At 41.1% G+C, this 23,131-nt stretch overlaps 1 protein-coding gene across 1 annotated transcript; it reads right to left on the minus strand.

Annotated features, from left to right (window-relative positions):
• Positions 1 to 1,224: 1,224 nt before the first annotated feature.
• LOC138733041 (SLAIN motif-containing protein 1-like) lies at positions 1,225 to 22,290 on the minus strand. Its single transcript, XM_069879921.1, has 6 exons — positions 22,229 to 22,290; positions 18,411 to 18,560; positions 16,641 to 16,979; positions 7,017 to 7,181; positions 4,779 to 5,079; positions 1,225 to 2,300 (listed from the first exon to the last, which is right to left on the minus strand). Exons 2-6 carry the CDS (start codon positions 18,469 to 18,471, stop codon positions 2,225 to 2,227), a joined length of 942 nt encoding a protein of 313 aa, XP_069736022.1. The 5' UTR covers positions 18,472 to 18,560; positions 22,229 to 22,290; the 3' UTR covers positions 1,225 to 2,224.
• Between the last annotated feature and the right edge of the window lie 841 nt (positions 22,291 to 23,131).

Here is a 23,131-nt window from a genome sequence, read left to right on the forward strand (position 1 = left end):
CAGTGGGGGACATCACTGAAGGGAGCTTGCAGGTGCTTTGCTTGCAATAGGCACAATGCAGTCTGGCATCAATGACTTAGATCCGGGAATCTCCTTCAACACTCCATGAGAAACTGGTAGTGGGATGGGATAGTGTCTATTGCTTTGTAAAAGAGTTCAGCTACCTAATAACTCCTTCTAACTGTATTCCACAGAGGGGACATAATGAGTAGCAACAAACATGGAGTGGTGAATGCAGCGATATGGTCAAAGTAGAAAAACAGGAAAATAATCTTACAGTTTTACTTCAGACAGATCTCACCTGTTGAAGACACAACAAGGCCAAAGATGACTTCAGGTGAGTAGGCAATAGATGAATGCACCATTGCTCTCAGCAGAAGCCAGGAGAGCTGGTGAATCTGGGAGGTTCTGCAGCCCAACTTGTCTCGGGCAGAGCGCAAAGTATCCCCAGACCTGGCTCTACAATCCTGCCACAATCAGCCTGGAATTGAGACAAACCATCCAAGACAATAGAGATAGTCCCCAAATGGCCAACTGCTTTACCCAGCAGTTAATTTCTTCTAATTAAATCCTCTTACGAACAAGATGAGTACAGTGCATTGCTGCTGAAATACTCACCTGTGCAGGGATAATTTCCTTGCTGGAAAATTTCTTGATATCTTCTTCTGCCTTTTTTTTTTTAAAAAAAAGGACTTTAACTGGATTAAAAGAATGAAATTCTGAAAAATTAATTGGTATCTCTGTTAAACGACATTAAGTTGCGCAGAGTTACTGCTAACTGTACAGTTACTTGGCAGTGTAATGAAGGGTTTACTCACCAATAAATGCTTCTCCTTTGTCTTTTACTTTAGCTTGGTCTTTTAAGAAAAGCAGGTCCTTGAGCAAATTCAGAGCCATAGTGAAAGACCCACTTGGTATACAATCTCTGTTTCCCACTGCCAGTTGCATCTGCACTTGCAGAACTCAAACATTAAATTGAAGCAAAAAAATCTAAGCTCCTAAGACTGATCTAAAAATACTACTTAGCTGTCTTCTATGCATACTATGGCTTCATAACACAAATTTAAAAAATTTTCTGATAAACTGTTCCTGTGGAAAAATCCAGCATAATCTAAATGCTCAGTAATAAATCCATCAGGAGTTAAGCAGATGTCAGTTACTAAACTCTGTCAAAGTTTACACTGCACACTCAAGAACAGCATTATTGCTGAAATAGATTCTTTATTTCTGAAACATTCCAAAACAGCAGTTTACACAGTTGTACTCAAATATTAAGTCATATGCCATTATAAGAAAGCATTGATTAGTGCAAGTGGATTTTGTAAAAGATCTATCAAAAAGATTTATTCACATTAAAACTCATTTTCAATAAGCAACTGTTAATAAAACATTACAATTTTATTCTTTGTCATAAAGTACTGAAAACCAACTGTAGTTTTAGAGATCACTGTATCTTTGTAAGTGCAACGTGACTTATGCTGCCATTTTAAGTATAAAACACTATGACAATAAATTAACAATTGAACAAATGGTGAAAGACCAACAAAACCATGCTGAGCCAGCTGGAAGGCAATTTCCAGTGAATGCTACTTGTTTTGTGCTTCTGCAACATAAATATACTGCTTCATATTGCCAATGGTACAATTTTGTAAGATAGGTTCCTAGCACTAAAAAAGTACATTATCCCAAAAATATTATTTATGGCACAGAAAAGTTAAATTATCTCTCTGTTGTTCAAGGTTCAGGCAAGTTTAAATGGACTCAGGGATACAAAATAAAATGTACTGGAAACACTAGAAAAAAAATCAAGCACATACGTAAGTCCCCCCAAATTCCAAATAAAAAGCACGATGTCTTTACACTGAGTAAATTAGCTTAGAATTTCAGTATGGGAAAGCTGCCCAAAAGCATTATTTCCTAGTTCTCTCTGAGGAAATCTTCTGGTACTTTGCACATCTCTAAGACTTTCTTCAGTTCCAAATGCCAACACTGCCATCGTTAGTCTGCTAACAACACAGCTGGTCAGGGAACTGATTAAGTGCAATATTTAGTATTTGAAAAGATGCTCATGTTTTTAAAATGACATTGTATTAGGGGATGTTACATATTAAAATCCCAGGGGAAATAATACTGTATGACCCTCCTTTCCCAAACCATTGTTACCCAGCCAGCTGGGTAATGAAATCCAGATTATTTTTCCTCCACTGTTGACGGGCATCCTTCATCAATAGCAGCCATCTCTCCAACTTCCATCCCGCATCGTACTTAGTGATGAAAGCGGCTTTGGAGGCTGAAGAAAACTGTATTAGACAGATAGTAAAAAAAAGACAAAGTCATATTTCATGTGAAAGATCAAGGTAAGAAACACCATTTACTTCTACAGCAAGACAGCCTTTGTGGCTTGCTTGGAGACATCACTCCAAACAAGTGTATTTCTGGGTCTATGCTAATGTGAATGGAAAGCACTATGATGAAATTAAGGCCACCTCTAATGACAGCGCAGTTCTGGTACTGGTCTCAGGAAGATAAAAGTTTTGTAAAAAGCAATTTAGTGAATAATTCTTATGATGCGTGAGATCCCTCTAAGTGGGAGAATTTGGTTCTTCAGGGCTAAAGGCAAAAAGAAGCGGGTTTGTTTGTCACAATAGACAACAGAGATCTGACGGGAAATATTGTCCACAAAGCTGTTGTGCTCAGCATGCTCATCAAAAACCAGCACTTTATTAAAACCCTATGCACTAACACCAAAGAATTCAGGCATCTTAGCAGCTGAAGAACTCTGAAGATCCTTTGGTGCTGATGCAGGCTCTCTCTAGTTTGCCACAACCATATTTTAGTTAAGTCACCAGAGCAGCTTCTTACCTCTCTGCTACGACTGGCTTTTTACGGGCAAAACCCCCCAGACTTAAATAAAAAGGTGGTTAAACTTAGGTTCAGCCAAGTGGTGCAACTCCACTTTGTTGCAGGATCACTTGTCTTTGATATCACAGAATCATCAAGGTTGGAAAAAACCTCTAAGAATGTCAAGTCCAACTGTCAGCACAACATCACTGTACCGACTCAACTATGTCCCAAAGTGTCATGTCTACGCGTTTTTTGACTCCACCGCTTCCCCAGGCAGACTCTTCCAAAGCTTCACCACTCTTTCATAAATAAATTTTAAAGTTTAAAATGACACCAAATCGGGCAGAAATGTTGATCTCCTGAAGGATAGGAAGGCTCTTCAGAGGATCTGGACAGGCTGGATAAACTGTCTGAGGCCAACTGTATAAGATTCAACAAAGCCACGTGCCAGGTCCTGCACTTGGGTCAAAACAACCCCATGCAGTGCTCCAGGCTTGGGGAAAGAGTGGCTGGAAAGATGTTTGGCAAAAAAGGACCCTGCAGTTGCTGGTCGACAGTGGCTGAACATGAGCCAGCAGTGTGCTCAGATGACCAAGAAGGCCAACAGTATCCTGGCTTGTATCAGAAATGCTGTGGCCAGCAGGAGTAGGGAAGGGATTGTCCTGTACTTGGCACAGGCAAGGCCACACCTCGCATGCTGTGTTCAGTTTTGGGCCCCTGACTCCAAGAAAGACCTTGAGGGGCTGGAGCATATCCAGAGGAGGGCAAGGAGTGGGGAAGGACATGGAGCACAGGAGTTATGAGGACTGGCTGAGGGAATGAGGCCATTTAGCCTGGAAGAGGCTGAGGGGAGACCTTATCGCCCTCTACAACTACCTCAAAGGAGGTTGTAGCAAGGTGGGGGTTGGTCTCTTTTCCCAAGCAATGGAAATGGCCTCAAGTTGTGCCAAGGCAGGTTTTGACTGGATATTAGGAAAAAATTCTTTATTGAAAGAGTGGTGAAGCATTGGAACCTGCTGCCCATTGGGGTGATGGAGTCTCCTTCCCCGGAGGTGTTCAAAAAATGTGTAGATGTGGTGGTTCAGGACATGGTTTAATAGGCACAGTGGTGTTGGGCTGACAGTTGGACTTGATGATCTTGGAGGTCTTTTCCAATCTTAATAATTCTATGGTTCTGTGACACAACTGATGTAAGTTTCTTTTTGAGAAATGTCATCATCTATTAATCACAGAACATACAGCTGACGTTAACTCCCAGCTGCGATAAGGTGATTAAAACACAGTCTCTTTCCTCAGAATTATTTTATTGCTTGCTCTAAAAATATAGTCATTTGGGCATTAAAGTCTCTTGGAAAAATGCAAGAATACATTTCCTTAATGGTATAGCTCATTACAAGTATGTGGTCCTTCAGGAATTCCCTGTTTGCCTATGGTCTCCCATCTGGAATAGAAAAGTTGCTGGTTCAACCCAAGATCATAACATCCAGGATATTTCCTTCTTCACAATGCTGTAATGTCACAAGTAGCATTTTTACAGTATACTGCTTTATGCAAAAACAGGGATGCCACTCTTTCTATTTGAATACTTTAAGATGTGCTGATCAAACAGCAGCTGGCACAAGTCTGGAAGAAGGCAAATCACGTATGTCAATGGTATGAGATTTCCATTTGGTTTTATTTCTTATTCATAGATGGCAATCCATTCTTATTTACATGGGATTACATTCTATCAATGATTACAGTTTACTTGGAACCACCAGCTGGCATTGTCCATCACTATTTCTGAAGAGAAATTTTCACTCATTCAGTGACTCAGCATCGGGATCTAGAAACTCTCCATTTTCACAGCCTAGCTGCACATTCAGGAGAACCCCCCTTCACACACTCTAAACCAAAATAATCCACTCAGGGAAGGATGCCTATTTAACGCTTACCTTCGAACTGGCTGTGCAATTTTACTTCTGGGTATGCCACTCCCATTGATGGCCAGTGACGGTCTTGGAAGAGCACTGCGCGCTACAATCCCTTGACTGGCAGTCTTGTTTGGCATTGGGATCCCAGTATTAGAATGTAACTGTAAGTTGTTGGACACTGGAATACTGCTGCTACTACTGTTATTGCTACTACCTTGTACGGTTGGGCTTACGTAGGCAGTAGCTTTGAGAGGCTGTCTGACAGACACTGGAAAATGTCCCACACTGTGAACTCTGTGTTGAAGCTGCCCTGGTGATGGAACTGTAACGAGAAAAAGAAAAGGAAGCAACAAGGTTAGTCTAAAAAAGGTGAGGCCAGGTAGTAATGCTCATTCCTAGATAGATCTGAATAGGGATAAACACAACATTATGTAATTTTCTTGGTAATTATAAACCGCTGAAAACTCCCTTAGATGCAATACTGTATCCAGTAACACTACACTGAATTAAAAGTACTCTGTTCCATCCCCATCCTGAAGAAAAATCCCATCCCATATTCATTGTTCTTTCTCCCCTCAAAGAGGTTTCATTAACCATTACAAGCACACTAATTCCACCTATGCAATTAGGAGAAATTGCTCAAGCTATAATGCAATTACTGTTAGATCACTGAAATTTTTGTCAGCTTGCTTGCAATAACTGCATCTTGGTTAAGGAACATTGCACTAAGAGCCCTATAAAACATCACAGAAGTCTAAGCTTTATGTATAACATAAATAACAAGGCTATGAAAAGGTCTCAAATATAACAGCATATTCCAAAGCTGATGTTATATGAACTGTCATTTAAAATCCATGCTACAGGTTCCAGAAGCTTTATATATAGATTTTCTGCACAATCCTGCCCTCTGGTGTACGTCAGACACGCATCTGTTTCAGAGTCCACATAGGAAAAGTGAACTGTCAAAGCCTGAAGCACATAAACTAACAGAGCACATACAGGCCAATCCTTTCTCAAGTCTTTGAAAAATGACATCTTAATTTAAAGACACAGAAAAAATAGAAGTATGTGATTAAATTAAACAATAGCACCAATATATTCCTACAGAACTCATTATAACACAGCTCCTTAAATACCCAGCACAGAAAATGACTGGAAATGTTTTTAAAAAAATCACTCCAGAAAAATCAAATTTTATACACACGCACACACATACATATGCAAACATATGCACACAGAGAAATAGGTGTTTTTAAAAGAGTGAATAAAGTTAAACTCTCAACACAGTACCATGCAAATTCAAGTGGGAATCTGAGCAACTACTTCCATTCTCCTATTCAAACAGGACAAAAATAAACCAAAAAAAATTCATCAGTCAAGCATATTTTCCAGAAAAGACGTACTTTAATAGTTTCGAAGACATTTGTAAATTGTGCTCAAATTTGAAAGAAAACACCTACAGGAAAAGGTTTTGCCAACTTCTCCCTCCAAAACCTCAAAGGACATGGGAGGAAGAAGTTCAATTCTCTCTCCTGTCTCTGTCAAAAGAAATTCACTTCTTCTATTTCCTCTCAGAGTACTTCAGCCAGTGCGCTAGAGAAGATTGGTTTGGATCTTGATATACTTCGGTCACATTCTACATTAATAATTCAATATCCGCTAGATCAATACTCCCTCCATCCACAAGGTGACAAGAAGTCACTTAAATTAAACTAGTTACAGCTTTAATTCCCCCACTCAACAAGTATCTTATACTTGAGGATATAACCCTCTGTTTACCGCATTTGCTTGGAATAAAGTAGCTCAACTTCTGTAGGAAAGAGGTCATGTATTTTAAGGTAGTATTTATGCAGCGTACTGTAAAACCAGCATTGTATAAATTATCCAGAAAAGCAGTTTTCAATTCTAGTACCAAAACTAAAAATGTAAGCTTACATGAATTAATTCCATTACTGGTACTTCTACAGTACTACTAATAATACTTATTCTGTAACTTTAGACACAAAATGAATGGGCAAATAAAAAACAAAGGAGGTGATGAAACTGGCAATACTGAAAAAAAAGACTGGCAGAATTTCCTTTCCAAAATAGAAACTTTGAAAATCCTTTTCAAATCAATCCTTTCAAAAAAACTTTGGAAATGAGCTATATTAAAATCTGGTACAAAATGAACAGAGCCAGCTTTTCATTTTGCACTGGGACATATATTTTACCACTCTATCGATTCTTCGAGCTCAAGCAAAGAACATGGGTACTTACTACACGACTGCATCCTTGAAATCCCATTACTCGCTCCATGCAAACTGGAGTCGAAGCTCTGACTGTTCCTCACAGTGACTGGAGAACTGGCAAAGCCAGTGTTACTACTAATAGTTGGCGTAGTTGGCATCCGAGTGAGGTTAGGCATGCTTCTTCGAAGTTTATCTGAACCAGAAGAAAACAATATCCATAGTCATATCAGAATTTCCAACAAACACAAGCAGCCTAGGAATAATTTCCGTAGAAAATCAAAATTAAAACAATTACTTCAACACGAAGAAAAGGTTTGCTCTGCAGGACAAATACAGACAGCCTACTAATTCAACCCTTTTGATGGCTGTTAACAGCATCATTACTCACAAATAATTTTAAAGACACCAATGAGCAGCACAGTTTTGGAATCACATGGGTTTAAACGCTATAGTGTCATAATAAGGATGACTCTCACATAAATGTGTAAAGTAGGTCAGACAAATCCTGCCCTAAATACGCCTGTTTCTTTGCAGTGAATACAAAGCAAAGCTGCAGTGACAAAGTCAGACACATATATCTACACTGTATTTGTCTAAAGATAGGTGAGAGGAATTCACCCTAAGTGACTAAATCTTACTCTGATGCTAAAAAATTCCATTCAATACCCAACCTTACTAAAAGAATCATAGAATGCTTTGGATTGGAACAGACCTTTACAGGTCATCCAGCTAAAACTCCCTGTGGTGAGCAGGGACATCTTCAACTAGATCAGGTTGCTCAGAGCCCCATCCATCCTGGCCCTGAATGTTTCGAGGGATAGGGTGTCTACTACCTGTCTGGGCAACCTGTTCCAGTGTTTCACCACCCGCATTGTAAAAAATTTCCTTCTTACACCTAGTCTAAATCAAATGTGTTACATTTCTGCAGGTGGCTATGTGCAAAACCTGCTGAGTTTTGATGCTTAGAGCCCTGGGTTGACATCAGGATTTTCAAATCTGGTTGTTCTCTCTCCTACCTCGCTCTTATGGAACTTTATTTGGCAGGCACTTTCAGAACAGGCCTGTAGGATGTCTCACAAAAAGAAAGCTGCAAATGCTCCAAATGTTTTGGGGCAGGTTCAACAGCTAAGGCAAGTGTCTGAGAAGTCCGAGGATATCTACAAGCCCTCTCACGCTATTTGATTTGGAGAGAGAAGCTGAAACCAAGCCTGACATTTCAAGAAGCCTTCCCAACCACAACAGCATTGGATAATCTAAGGTGAATCTCTTTTGGTCTCTTCAGCTCTGGGGTCAAAGGGAGATAACTCGGTTCTGTATAATCAGAAGAGATTGACAGGGCCAGAAAGACACACATTGAATGACCTGGTCTGAATGGCCTCCTGTGACATGACAGACTTCAGTAAAGCACCACTGTGGGAAAACTACGAGTCATTCATTAAATTGTCATTGACAACATGACTAATACTGGCCTCTTGGCCAGGTTCAGGAGCACAAGTACTGTGCTCTGCTAAGTAGGCTACGTTTTTCCTGGTACCATCATAAGAGTGGAAGCCACCAGCTCCTGCCCCTGCCGTAGGCTCCAGCGCCTGGCAGCCTGCCTCCAGCCCTTGCACTCTGACAGAAAGCAGGGGTGTGCTTGTCTTCTCATAGGCAGCTATGACTGCTCTCTGCAATGGCAAGCAAGGTATTTCAAGACTGATGTTTCGAATTTATCCACAGCAATGATACATCACACATGGTTTATAACTGCTGGTTTGGGTCAACCAAGCTCACACAGGGCAAGTCCACAGAAACATCGAATTGACATAGGAGTCTCTGTTTATCAGTCCACATAAATATATAACCCATTAAGCACCATCATGAACTCCTCTAATCCTTAAAGCTGCTAACAACTGACAAGTAATAAGAAGTGACAGTACAGTTCTATCTATACAATGTATTAGTAGTCACTAACAGCAACTTTAATGCATGTGATGCCTGTCTAACTCCAGTGAACTGAGGTACAGCAACGCTAAAACTCCAGCTGGTTTTTATGATCAGTTTTCATGATCAGAGCTGGTACAGAATCCTGCAAATAATCAAAAACATCCTTGCACTTCAAGTACAACGTCCTTGTACTTCAAGTGTTCAAGGCCAGGTTGGATGGGGCCTTGGGCAGCCTGATCTAGTGTGACATGTCCCTGCCCATAGCAGGGGGGGTTGGAAATAGATGATCTTTAAGGTCCCTTCCAACCCAAACTATCCCATGATTCTATGACTGATTCAAAGCCCCAGTGTTTCTTATATTTGCATGTCCCAAGTCCCAGTTACTAGTGTTTACCTACCCTTAACACTGTATCATGCACACTTGTCCTGGAACAATGAGACTTTTTTCCTTTCCATCCCAATTAAGAATGACTTTCAGTTACCACAGACAGACTGACACAGAAAATCATCACTGTCTAGGAAACAGTTTAAAACTTCCCATGAATTAAATACAATACATTTTCGTATTTTTTAAATCAAACAGTGGGCATGGGAGGTGAGCTAGGGAGGAGTGCGGTGTAAGAAAAAGAAATGCAAGGTTTGAGTTCCCAGAAACTAGAGTACAGTCAAATCCTAATAAAGAACCACTGTAAGGGTAATCCTTCATCAAATAGTCAGAGGTGCTTCCAGTGTCTCACCACTGACACAGGAAAGCTCAAACTGCTAGAAGTACAGCAATGAACATTAGCAAAGGGATTATCATTGTGGTTCAATCACCTGGTAAGTACTAATATCACTGATAGAACAATGATAAAATAGTTACCAGGCTTCCAACACTGTCATGGGGATGCAAACAATGGCATCCATACAGCTACTACACATCCCTATTTCTGAAAAACTCATGATTTTACAGACTGGAAAGGGAACTCTCTTCCTACGATGCAAGCCTTGGCTCAGGGTGGCAGAAAATTCATGAATACATGTGTAGCTACTGCTAATTTTGGAACCCTAGCCCATCCTTTAAAACCCTGAGTCTTGAAATCCCAGGTTAACATTACAGCACTTGGCAAAAAAGGTTTGAGCAGTAGGATGATGCTAGGGAAGATGGAAGTGCAGAAAATAGCTTTATGTCTAATACTATCCACATATAAGCAGGTATTCCTTGGGATCTACATGATCTTCCACTCAGGGACTGCATCAGCCACCGTAGGCACAATCTGCTCTTTGAATTGCCCAGTGAATGCAGCTACAACAGCAGGAAAAATAGGTACAGAACTGGCTTGGATTCCTTCATGTCTTTTGCCTCCTGTTCATTAGTCCTTTCCCATTCCAGCAGTGTGCTGTGCTGCTGATTCAGTCCTTTGGCAGCACATTCCTGCTGCACCTGCAAATTCTCATTCATTGAGCATCTGCGTTAGTTCTTTGATGGGTCCTTGTGTCTGCTGAGATAAATGGTGTTGAGAAGCAATGAAAATAAGTTTGGTGTTTGGGGAAAACCAAGAAATGCTTGTATTGATAGAATTTTGCAGCTTTCATCTCCTGGGATCCCTTTCATCTCTTTCTTGAAGTTTGTTCTGTCACCTGTTCCCCTCCTAAGAACAGTGCAAAGAGTCTTACAGACACTTTGTAAATGAAACACTGTATTCTGGTTTCAGCTAAAGCAGAATCGGTTTTCTAACTTCAGCTAAGTCTTGTCCGAGTAACCTCATTTTCTGAGAGTTAACTACATAATTTCAGGCAGTTTTGTCTCTAGAAGTGATAACACAGGGCATTGGCATGCAGAAAGACAACTCCTTATACTTACTCCTGTGGAAAATGAGGCTATTCTCAAGTTGGTCAAATGCCACCAGTGAAAGGGGTGAAAAAGGTCCCACCCGTGGGGAGAAGTGGACAGGACAGGTGACCCCAAAACTGACCAACACAGTATTCCATCTCACATACGTCATATTTAGTATAAAACTGAGGGATCACAGGGGTCAGCTTCTCTTCTTTGACAAGTGAGGATCTCGTCTGTCTTTTTGCCTTTATCTTGGGTCTGTGCATTTCTGAGTCCAGTTCCTGAGTCTAGCTCCCTCCTGCCACTAAGTCCAGCCCAGGACCTTTCTTAACGCCTGCTCTGCAGCATCTGTGGTGATGTAGTTACTGAGGGGGGAACTTTGTATATTTGTATATATTTTATTATTTTCTAATTCATAGTATTTTCATTATTATTATTATTATTTCAGTAAAGGTATCTTAATTCTAGTTTCCAGTCCACAAATCTTTTTTCTCTCATTTCCCTTTCCCCTTTCCTTGGTGGGGAAAGGCAATTGTGACCACCAAAACTGCTCCTGTTTAGCTGCCTATTAGGCCAGGCTAGGGCTAAACCATCATACTTGTGAGCTTGATATATGGAAAATGAAAAGGGAAGTTATGTGCTTTTCATATTATTTCAGGCCACTGAGGCACGACTAGATAAAAACCTGCTGGAAATATAAGAGATGAAAATAAAATATTTTTCTAAGCCACTAGCAGAAAACCTTTCATTTCTAGAGCTCTTTGCTCTCCTATGACTGATGAGAAAATTAACAGAGTAGAGGTAAGATGTATTCTCAGGTGAGAAGTAATCTGCTCAAATAGTTTATGATGTTTATGCTGAATGCTGAAATTTGCTACAGATTTTGCTCCCTCTCAAGCACTAATTCGGTTCAGTGGGAAACCTAAAAAATTATCAGTTGCTTACAGTTCGTTCTTTTAGGAAGACATGGCTATAAACACCAGGAACATCAAAAGACCTGCATCCAAGGTTATTGTGACCAACTACTGAGTCTTAACTACAATCTAGGCCAAAACAAAGATACACTGTTTAAATAGGATGCAGCCATATAAAGCATAAGAGATGTAACTTTGCCTGTCCCAGTCTTCTTTGAGATGTAACAGCATGACCTACAGATATCCTCCTACCAAGATATTTGAAAGTGTGAAGAAAATACAAGGACAGGTCATGCAAAGGGGTTAATAATCAGCTCTTGGTTACTGCTGCCTTCAAAGAACAATCCATGCTTATACACACATGCTGGTCACTCCATGAGTGTTCTTTAGGCAGCATACGTTACCCTTGTTTCACAGATCTCCAGCAGAATGACACAACAAAAATTGCCTACTGTACGTTTACACTTTTTTTTGTCAAATGTTACACAAAATTATAGTAAACACTGCAGTTTGCCTCTTTCCCAGCTGCTTCAGTTCTGATTTTGTCCAGAATGTTCTTCCGCTGATGCTGCCTATTCCATGAAGTCAGCCTGGGACTGGCAGCCCAGCTTCTTTCTAGCAGGACATCAGCACAGCAGCATCTGCCTTCTGTCTTCTGGTCCAGGCCCTGCTGGTTGCTGCCCTCATTTGACCGCTTCTTTTTTCCTTCCTTGACCTAATACAATCACCAGCCCAAGATTAATGTCCATGTATCACGTAAATAGACCTTGCCCTCAGGGCAAAGCTGCCACAGAAGAGAATCACAGAATCATAGAATAACCAGGTTGGAAGAGACCCACCGGATCATCGAGTCCAAACATTCCCATCAATCACTAAACCATTCCCCTTAGCACCTCGTCAACCTGTGCCTTAAACCCCTCCAGGGAAGGTGACTCAACCACCTCCCTGGGCAGCCTGTTCCACTGCCCAATGACCCTTTCTGTGAAATTTTTTTTCCTAATGTCCAGCCTAAACCTCCCCTGGCACAGCTTGAGGCCATTTCCTCTTGTCCTGTCCCCTGTCACTTGGGAGAAGAGGCCAGCTCCCTCTTCATGAGGTTCACCCTTCGGTGAGCTGCCAGACTGGAACTGCCCAGGGAAGTGCTGCAGTCACCATTCCTGGACATGTTGAAAAAGTGTGTAGATATGACACTCTGTGACATGGTTTAGTAGGCGCAGTGGTGTTGGGCTGACAGCTGGACTTGACAATCTTAGAGGTTTTTTCCAACGTTAATGATTCCATGACTCCTTGATTCTATGATTCTATGTATCATGTCTCTCCCAAGATACTTCACCCATTAAGGCTCTCCTTGCAAGGAGGACAGCTTAAGTTGACTCTACAGTCAAGTGCCTTAAAACATATTTATTCATTCACTGTTATTCTCTGCAAGCATTGTCAATGTTATTTGCATGAAAGGATCACAAGACTTGCCAGAAGTCCACTACCTTTAAGGAATATGATACCATCAATCATAATTATTAGTATCTCGGACAAATCTATACCACTGTTTAAGCTACATTAACAGTTTCTTACACACATTTAAATCGTTCAAACAATCCTGCAAATTCAGATTTGCCTTATCTGTATTGTATGCACAAACATTTTGGGGGAAAACTATAAGGGAAAAAATCTGTCCTTTTCTGTTTTAAATATTATGTTCTATGTGCTGTAGATATTCAGTTTGTTCTGAAATCCTTAACGTACTTGTAGTCTCAATAATGAGTTTACTTTAAGGGATTAATTTATCTTCCTCATCTTTAAAGACCTGAGTTCAGTGTCTGCATTACATTTGTTATGGTTATAACATTTATGACATCCCAAATACACCAGTGTCTAGTTCAATGTCAGTGGAATTGTCAGTTGACACAACAGGGAGCTCAGTGTGTAAATATACAAATACAGATTTAGAACTAAACTCAAGTCTTCCATTTATGAGAGAGACACCATTCTTCATAACTGTATTAACACTGTACACTTCCATTTTATTTAGAATTATTCTTTCATCTCACTCTGGCTTCACAGGCATGTATCTCTCTCCACAGATAGTTACAGCAAATTAAAAGTTTTTCCATTATCCTTCCATGACTTCTCCCCACTGATCACTATACTCAATATAACTCCAAAGATTACTAAGTAACATTTTCTTCTCCTTTTCTCTAATAGAGTCTGCAACAATTTCCTACAGCAAATTCTCCCTTTATTACTGAACAAGAGAAGTCAGGAGTAGAAAACCTCTGTAAATCAGAAAGAAAAGACCTTTTCCCATGTCTCCAAACACACAAACCAACGTTAGTCTACACTGAACTGATGCCCAAACACCAACCTATTGCCCCTGAAATGCTGCTTTTCTATATCTGCCTTGAGAGTACTTGGAAATAAAAAAGAAGAAAAACATTCACAGCTTTCCAAATGAAGCAACAGCCAATGATGATCACCATATTTCTTTTGGTTCCTGAAGGAAATCTGTAGGAAAACTGGCTCTGGGCTCTTTATCAGGAAGAGCAGGGATAGGACAAGTTGAAATGGTTTTAAGTTGAAAGAGGGGAGATTTAGATTAGATAACAGGATGAAACTTTTTACTGTGAGGGTGGTGAGGCACTGGAACAGGTTGTCCAATGAAGTCATGGATGCCCCATGCCTGGAGGTTTTCAAGGCCAGGTTGGATGGGACTTTGAGCAAGCTGATCCAGTGGAAAGTGTCCCTGCCCATGGCAAGGGGGATTGGAACTGGATGATCCTTAAGGTCCCTTCCAACCCAAACAATTCTATGATACTATTACAAGGAACATGAAAAAAATATTCAAAAAGCATTTGGGGACTATATAAAAAAGATCACAGCACCACACCTTGTCCTTATTCTTGCAATCAAAAATGTCCCATAACTTTCCTTTCTACCTCCCCAAGAGATTTTTCTGCAAGTTTTTCAGTGCTGTTTCATTCTTGCATCTCACCAGCAAAAAAATAACATTGAAAATAATATGGCACACATGTTATACCCACATCGCTCTGCCCTCCGTTAACCTCAGCTGCTTTATACACTGCCACTTGTTGATTTTACTTCCACCCCATGTCTTACTTTGAATGTAAGTGCTTTTGGTACCAACCTGTCATGTTGTATTTGTCAGGAAAGCAACATGCATACCTGTAGTGCTCTATATGTAGCTCTCGTGCCCAGAAAAGGGCTGCAAAGCTGGTGAAGGGTTTAGAGCACAAGCCTTATAAGGAGCAGCTCAGGGAGCTGGGGTCATTTAGCCTGGAGAAAAGGAAGCTGAGGGGAGATCTTATCGCTCCCTGCAGCTACCCAAAAGGAGGTTATAGCAAGGTGAGGGTTGGTCTCTTCTCCCTGGTAGCCAGTGACAGGACACAAGGAAATGGCATTAAGATGTGCCAGGGGGGATTTAGGTTGGATATTAGGAGGAATTTCTTTACTGAAAGAGTTGTCAAGCACTCGAATAGGCTGCCCAGAGAGGTGGTTGAGTCACCATCTCTGGAGGTGTTTATAAGACAAGTAGATGCTGTACTTGGGAACATGGTCTAGAGGTGGACTTAGCAGGCCATTGATGGATTGATGGAGGGACTCAACGATATCAAAGGTCTTTTCCAACTAAAAACATTATATAACTACATAACTAGTAACTGTTTCAAAGAACGCATTTATTTTCTTGCACAAAGGTAAGCTGTAACCTGTAATGTTACAAACAAGACCTTGACTGAAAACTGACTGGTCTGAATTAGCTTGGTGAAAAGACAGAAGGAACAGGAAAGGAAGATGCAGCAGGAGGAATAAAATTGTGATCATAATAAGGAATGACAGGAAGGTAACAGCAACTACAGAGGGAAACTTCAGTTTTGAGTAAGCACTGAGGAAGAGATGTTTCAGAGATTCTGTAATGCATTTCAAAAAGCAGCAATGGCTCATGGTAGTTTAGGAGTGACATTATCTCCCACTACTTCAGCAGCTTTCCCTACCAGGCCTGGAACAGGAGTAAAGTGCCAGAAGCACTCACTGCAGATACTGGAGTCCTCAGCACAGGAAGCACATGTATCTGTTAGAGCCCAGGGGAGGGCCACAAAGATCATCCAAGGGCTAGAGTATCTCCCATACAAGGACAGGCTGAGAGAGTTGGGCTTGTTCAGCCTAGAAAAGAGAAGGCTCCAGAGACACCTTATAGCAGCCTTCCAGTACTTAAATAGGAGCCTACAGGAAAGCTGGGGAGGGCTCTTCTATCAGAGGACAATGGCTTAAGATGAAAGAGGGGAGATTTAGATGAGATATTAGGAGGAGACTTTTTCCTGTGAGGATAGGGAGGCAATGGCACAGGTTGTCCAGAAAAGTCACGGATACCCCATGTCTGGAGGTGTTCCAGATCAGGCTGGATGAGGCTTTCAGCAACCTGATCCATTGGAAGGTGTCCCTACCCATGGCAAGGGGGTTGGAATTGGATGATCTTTAAGGTCCCTTCCAAGCCAAACCATTCTATGATTCTTTCTCTTATTCTATGATTCACAACACAGTTACATTACCAGCAAAGACAGGAATAAGAAGTAGAATGAAAAATCTGAAAACTCTATTTTATGTTTTACTGTACCCATTATAGACATGTGTAGGCCACACTTGACAGCCTAATTGGTTGATTCTAACCAACTATTAGCCTGCTAAACGAAGCTCTTCTTTCCTTTTTTTCTTTGTTCACTTGTAGTCATATCTGCAGCACTTCAAAACAGACTAAAGCAATGACTTCCATGACTAGGTCATAGATTACATTATATGGCAAATTACTTAACAGTAACATACCCCAATCATTTGCACAGGTTTAAATTGCTTGTCACCATTCATAGACTGATCTAGCTGTTATACGCTGAACACACTTCACTCATTTGAAACAACTTTATATTTAAAACGGCACTAGCACTTCACCCAGAGAAAAGACCACTTCTCAGAAAAGCACATGACCCACCTCCATTAATCCTGTTTGGTTGCTGCTCTGGAGTTTGGGCTTGAGGAGAGTAGTAGGGCTGCTGATAAGTATTTGAAGGAAAGTGCGGGGAGGTAGGACTCCTCCTGCAGTCCCGCATACTGGAGAAAGTCTGTGAGTGAGGAATCCCTCTCTGGAAGGGGGAGCAGCGAGTCAGCCTTGGCTGTGGGGGTGGAAGGTGGTCAAACTCTTCTTCATCCTCAAGACTATAGCGGTCGTACTCCTGGTCACCACACGTCCCTTTCTTCCCCGTGTGCAGAGAGATGCTCGAACTGTGCCTTGACACAGATGCTGAAGTCGAAGCGTAATCTTGCCTAAGGCCTGTAAATTCCAAGAAAAGGATAATTTGGCTTCTGCTAAATGATTAACTCTTCACATGCACTTCAATCTTGAAATATAACTGAGTAAACAGACAGCAAGAATTGGATTTACAATGTCACCATGCTGAAGAACTGAAGTAGGATTCATCTGATGTAAATTTCAGTATCTACCTTTCAAGCATCTAGGCCTGAGCTACTTCCCTCAAGATGTCTTTTTAATAAACAATAAAAAAGAATACAGACATCACCAAAATGCAGTACCTGCGAGACACGTTACACACCTCTTTTCAAATTAGATTAACTGCTTTTAGGAAGTGCCTATTTCCCTGACAACAGAAAGACTACATGAGTATTAAGTATTTAACTTTTAAACATCCTAAATTAGAGAAAGTAACACTCACTCTATCAATTTTTCGATGAAAATGCTGACAATGACATATCCTAAACTTACAATCCACGTAGATGTTCTGACTGTCCAACTTCTCTGAATCAGAATTAGTTCCTGCCAGCAGCAGGTCTCATGGACAAGGCTTAGCGGTAACATGGCTGTATTTTAGACATCTACCCATCCTACCACCCCTTCTCAGAATGCCAAGTTTTGAAAACCATCCCATTATTAGCACTACCCCAGAAAAGCATATTTGGTCCACATCAAATGAGATGGAAACATCCACATCTCTTGTACATCCCCCTCTTTTCCCACATGCACAGTAGTGAGGGGAAAAGGGGACATATGTAACATTTCCAGGAGCCAAGTACTTCTGCCAACAACTGCAGATAACAGATTCCCTAGGTGTATAAAAAGCCCTCAGCCTTGACAGATATCTTTGCTTCAGGATGGAAACTTTTTAATATGCTTCCTCTCCCACCCTGAGAGGGCATTTCTACTCATGGCCATGAAGAAAGCACGCTTGTGCATACATATAACACTACCACTTTTCATGTGATAAAGTGGACAACAACCCTAACTATTCTATGATTCTATGATTAATTTCAAAATTCATCTAAGAATTAAGAAAAATCAAAGTAGAGACAGAGAAATCCATGACAGTTGTTTATTTTTAACTTTCTCATGAAACATATGCATGAGAAAAATGCTTCAGCATCTTCCCTCTGAAGAAATACAATAATTTTAATTAATGTGGCAAGATATTATAAAGCTTCTAAAGCTAGATGAACTCAGCAGTTATGGAGCTACCAGCTGGGATTCAGAAATATATAAGCAACAGGTTTTGAAAGACCCGTTTTTGAAACTATCATTAATCTGAAGTGTGTATTTTCTCCTTGCAGATGGAGAGCTTTTCCACCTGCCACCCAAGAGGTGGCACCGTTTAAGAAAGATCCACTTGACCAAGACCAGACTGGAGCAGTTCTGACTATTAATGAGAAATCTTTCTCAGATTGTTTTGAAAAATTAAAAAAAGCCACTTACTCTCCTCTTGTAGACGAGCCATGATCTGAACATCGGTGAGGTCCTGCAGCTTGTATCCCATGGAGATGGAATCATCTTCCAGCTCTGAGGTGCTCAGTTCACTGTCTATTGATGACTGTGGGCTCAAAGGGGAACTTCTAGAAATGTAACCTGTGTAAGCAAACATAACCTTTAGTCTGTGAATACATCTAGCCAGCTTTCATTCACAACTATCTGCCCATTTATGTTACCCTAGCTTAAAATATGTTCTGTATAACAGATAATTTTCGGAAGTGCAGTGCAATCCACAAACAATTAGCAAAGGGCTCAGAAGTATTAAGTGTAGCAAGACATAATGAATTCCACTGCTTATTCCCAAAACAGGACATAGCCCAATGAATAGTTTACCCAACAGAGTTCTGATACAGCTCAGATTAGTTAATGTATTCTAAACACATCTGCATTTGAATCTTTCTTATGGGATCGTGGTTCTCCCTATTCTCTTTCGAAACTCAAGCATGTATGTGCCACCAGCTTCTGCTCAGTACTCAGATTCCACACCAGAGCCATTTTTCTAAATTTTATTTGGTTTTAATTGTTTAAAATCATCACATAAATCAACGATTATAACAATTAAGACTGAATTATGCAGCAACAGAGAAAGTATTGCCTCCCTCACAGAGCTATGTTTTGCAGAGGGCTCTGGAGTCTTCTTTTTCCCTGCGCAACAGTAAAAAATAAACTAAATTGCCATTAGTTGCATGAGCTAGTTGTTGTCCAGCTTTAAAGAAAAAATTCCTCAAATAAAAAGTAAATGACTTTTTAGTATCCTCTGGACCACCAGCCTGCAGAGCAAGAACTGCTGTGACAATGGCTCATTGAATGTGCTTGTATCACTGATGTGTTTGCATCCTCTAGCACTGCTCAAAGCAGCCACCAAAAATTCATCCCAAATTCAGCTGTTTCCTAATAATACCTCCAACAGAAAAGGACATGCAGGAGATTACTTTGCTTTGGAAGGACTGTAAGGAGTAAACATGTTTGCTTTATATAATTTGCAAGTTACAACGGTCACTGAGGTTTGCAGAGGTAGGAACAGCTGTGCCTTTTTGGACCAGCAGTAGGAAGCTAGACCAAATACCTGAGGGTATCTCAAATAGCAAAATACGCCTTCATTTAGGGACTAAACTACATTCCATTGAAAGGAGGAGCTTAGATATTTTGTTCACACAAACACTTACACCAGGTGTTCAGTGTGGAGCTGTATCTCATCCATAGTGACCACATCCCAAACAGGGCTTTCTGCACTGATTTAATGTGTTGTATAAAAAACAATGTGACACTGATGTTAATAACTTCCTGAGACTACACCTACTCCCACCAGCAATAAAACTTTAATGCCTCTTCCCCAGAAGACTATTTTCTCCACTAACAGTGCAGCTTAAGAGAAGTCACAGATACAAATAAACTCATAATACATGTAGCAAAGAAGGAAAAATGCAACTCTTTGCACCTTACAGCCCATAGGAATATTGTATTTCTCCTGAAACTCCTTTGTACCCTGAAAATTATATAACCACACAATGGTTTATGTTGGAAGGGACCTTAAAGATCATCCAGCTGCAACCGCCCTGCCATGGGCAGGGACATCTTCCACTTGATCAGGTTGCTCAAAGCCTCATCCAGTGTGGATGGGGCATCTACAACTTCTCTGGGCAACCTGTGCCAGAGCCTTATCACATTCAGAGGAAAAAACTTCTTCCCAATATTGAATCTGAAGCTCTTTCAGCTTAAAACCACTATCCCTCATCCTATTCCTGCACTCCCTGATAGAGACCCCCTCCCCAGTTTTCCTGTAGGACCCCTTTAAGTACTGCAAGGCTGCTATAAGGTGTCCCCTGCCCCTTAGCCCCACGCTACACAAGCCCAAATCTCTCAGCCTGTCCCTGCGTGGGAGGTGCTCCAACCCTCGGATCATCTACATGGCTTTCCCCTGGACTCGTTCTAACAGATCCATGTCCTTCCTGAGCTGGGGACTCCAGAAGTCAATGCAGGACTCCAGATGAGATGAAAGCAGAGTAGAGGGGCAGAATCACCTCCCCTGATCTGCTGGTCACACTTTTTCTGATGCAGTCCAGGATACAGTTGGCTCTCTGGGCTGTGAGCGCACATTACTGGCTCAGGTTGAGCTTCTCAACCACCAGCAACCCCAAGTCCTTCTCTTCAGGGCTGCTCTCAATCCTTTCTCTGCCCAGCCTGTAACTGTACTTGGGATTGCCTCAACACAGGTGTAGAACCTTGCACTTGGCCTTGTTAAACTTCATGAGGTTCTCACAGGCCCACTTTTCAAGCCTGTCAGGGTCTCTCTGGATGGCATCCTTTCCCTTCAGCGTGTCAACTGTGTCACACAGCTTGATGTTGTTGGCAAACTGGGTGAAGGTGCCCTCAGTTCCACAGTTCATATCTCTGACCAGCTTTCTTGGAGCCCCTGCCCTCCTGGGCTTTATCTCATGGTACCCTATGAAGCAGATCCCTGAAAAGGCCAAAGTCTTCTCCCATGAAGTCCAAGGTAGTAAGTTTGCTGTACAATGTCCTCGCTGCCCTAAGGATCTCAAACTCCAGCATTTCACGGTCAAGGTTTTCTTGAGCTTCACATTCCCCAGCAGCCCTTCCTTGTTGTTGAGAACAAGGTCCAGCACAGCACCCCTCCTCATTGGCTGTTCTATCACTTGGAGAAGGAAGTTGTCATCAATGTACTCCAGGAACCTCCTGGATTGTTTGCGCCCTGCTATGTTGTCCTTCCAACAGACATCAGGGAAGTTTAAGTCCCCCATGAAGACCAAGGCTCGTAAATGTGAGGCTGCACCTATCTGTCTCTAGAGGATCTCGTCTAATCAGCCATTCTGGTCAGGTGGCCTGTAGCAGACCCCCCACTGTAACGTCACCTGTCTTTGCCTGTCCTTTAATCCTGACCCACAGGTTCTCAGTTGGCTCCTCATTCATCCCCAGGTGGAGCTATGTCATTGACATAGAGGGCCACCTCCCCTCCTTTTCTCACTTGCCTGTCCTTCCTAAAGAGCCTGTATCTCTCCATCCCAACACTCCAATCACGGGATCCATCCCACTATGTCTCTGTGACACCAATAAGATCGTAGGCCTATAGGTGTGCACACATCTAACTCCTCTTGTTGATTCCCCATGCTACGTGTGTTTACATACAGGCACTTAACCTGGGTCCCCAGTGTAACTGACTGACTGGATGGAGATCCTTTGTGTTGCTCTCCAGGTGCTCTCCTGCTGACCAGCAAATCAGTGGCAAACAAAAAAAAAAAAATCTTTGATAGCAGCAACAATGCCAGCTTGCAAACAGCCATGACTCTGCCAGCTATTTTTATTATAAATTCTTTACACAGTTGCACAAATGTTTCTGTAGAAAAAAGGGGCAGAAACGAGTAACAAAGGGCAGACAAAGCTGGGGACTGTTTAAGGCGACACAGTTGCAACAATACTCTCAGTTAAATCATTATTGAGAAATAGGCTCTGTTAACTAGCATCCCTTTACTATAACACGGTGTGTAACACAGAAGATAAACTACACTGCCAGTTAATTGCCAATTCTAGATCATTTTTTAAAAGACCTCCCTTTGAAATGAGAGTCATAGAATCATTAAGGTTGGAAAAGACCTCTAATGTCATCAAGTCCAACCATCAGCCTGACACCTCCATGCCTACACTTAACCATGTCACCTGAACAGCGTATTGCTGTTAAATTCTACCAAGAACAGACTAAATTAAGCATTTTTGTAAGCACTGTAAATCAATAAAAAGAGAAGCATTACCTGTACGTTCAGGTGTTAGTATTGCTTTACTGGAGGTTTTAGAGAAGCTGGGACTATTACAGCCATTGGTAAATGGAGTGAGTCTCGCAACAGGGCTATAGGGAAAAGCCAAGGAGACAGGTGTAGAGAAGAGGTTCCGCCATCGGTTGGCTGTTACAGATGCGAGGGAGGAGGGAGAAAAAAAGAGATTTATGGTTATAAACAGAATAGTGCTGTTAAGAGAGAAAAATAATCTAATCTTAATGTGTTTATTATAGAGTTTTCACTTATAGCAAAATGAAAATAATTGTCAAAGTTCAGCAGCAAAACAGAAAATCAGCACAGCCTTCTGCATTTAAGAGTGAGCTCCAAAACATTTCCTAGGAAGTATATCTTGTTTACCATCTTCTACGTATACACTATTCTGGTATATATCTTTTACATACGTTGTTTTGTACCAACGCACAAAGTAACAGAGGAAGTAAAACCTACTACTGTTAATAGAGAAACACACATGACGTTTGTAGCACGTTTCAAGTAATTGTTCATAGCAATTGAATTAGCAGTTAAATTGTCAGTTATGGGAGTTCAGAGACACAGCAGTAAAAGACGCTTAACCATCTAGTGCTAAAAACAACCATAATCCCATAGCAAGCTTTTAAGCTACCATATTTTCATTCTCTTTTTACAGCATCCAATTCCTGATTACATAAGCATGATTTTCTTTTTTCACTGTTTTTGGAAAATCAACCAAACAGAAGAACACAGCACCTCTTTTCCTACATATCACTCACAAAGAGCTCAGAGTAGGCAAAACAAGCTAAAGGCTTATTTAATTTAATTTTGCTTAGCTCATCCTGTAAAATATGAATACAACTGCCTTTTGGTTGGCCTGGTTTTTTAACACAACTTCAAAAGGTAAAT

This window comes from Phaenicophaeus curvirostris, chromosome 1 (genome assembly GCF_032191515.1).
Source record: "Phaenicophaeus curvirostris isolate KB17595 chromosome 1, BPBGC_Pcur_1.0, whole genome shotgun sequence".
NCBI lineage: Eukaryota > Metazoa > Chordata > Aves > Cuculiformes > Cuculidae > Phaenicophaeus > Phaenicophaeus curvirostris.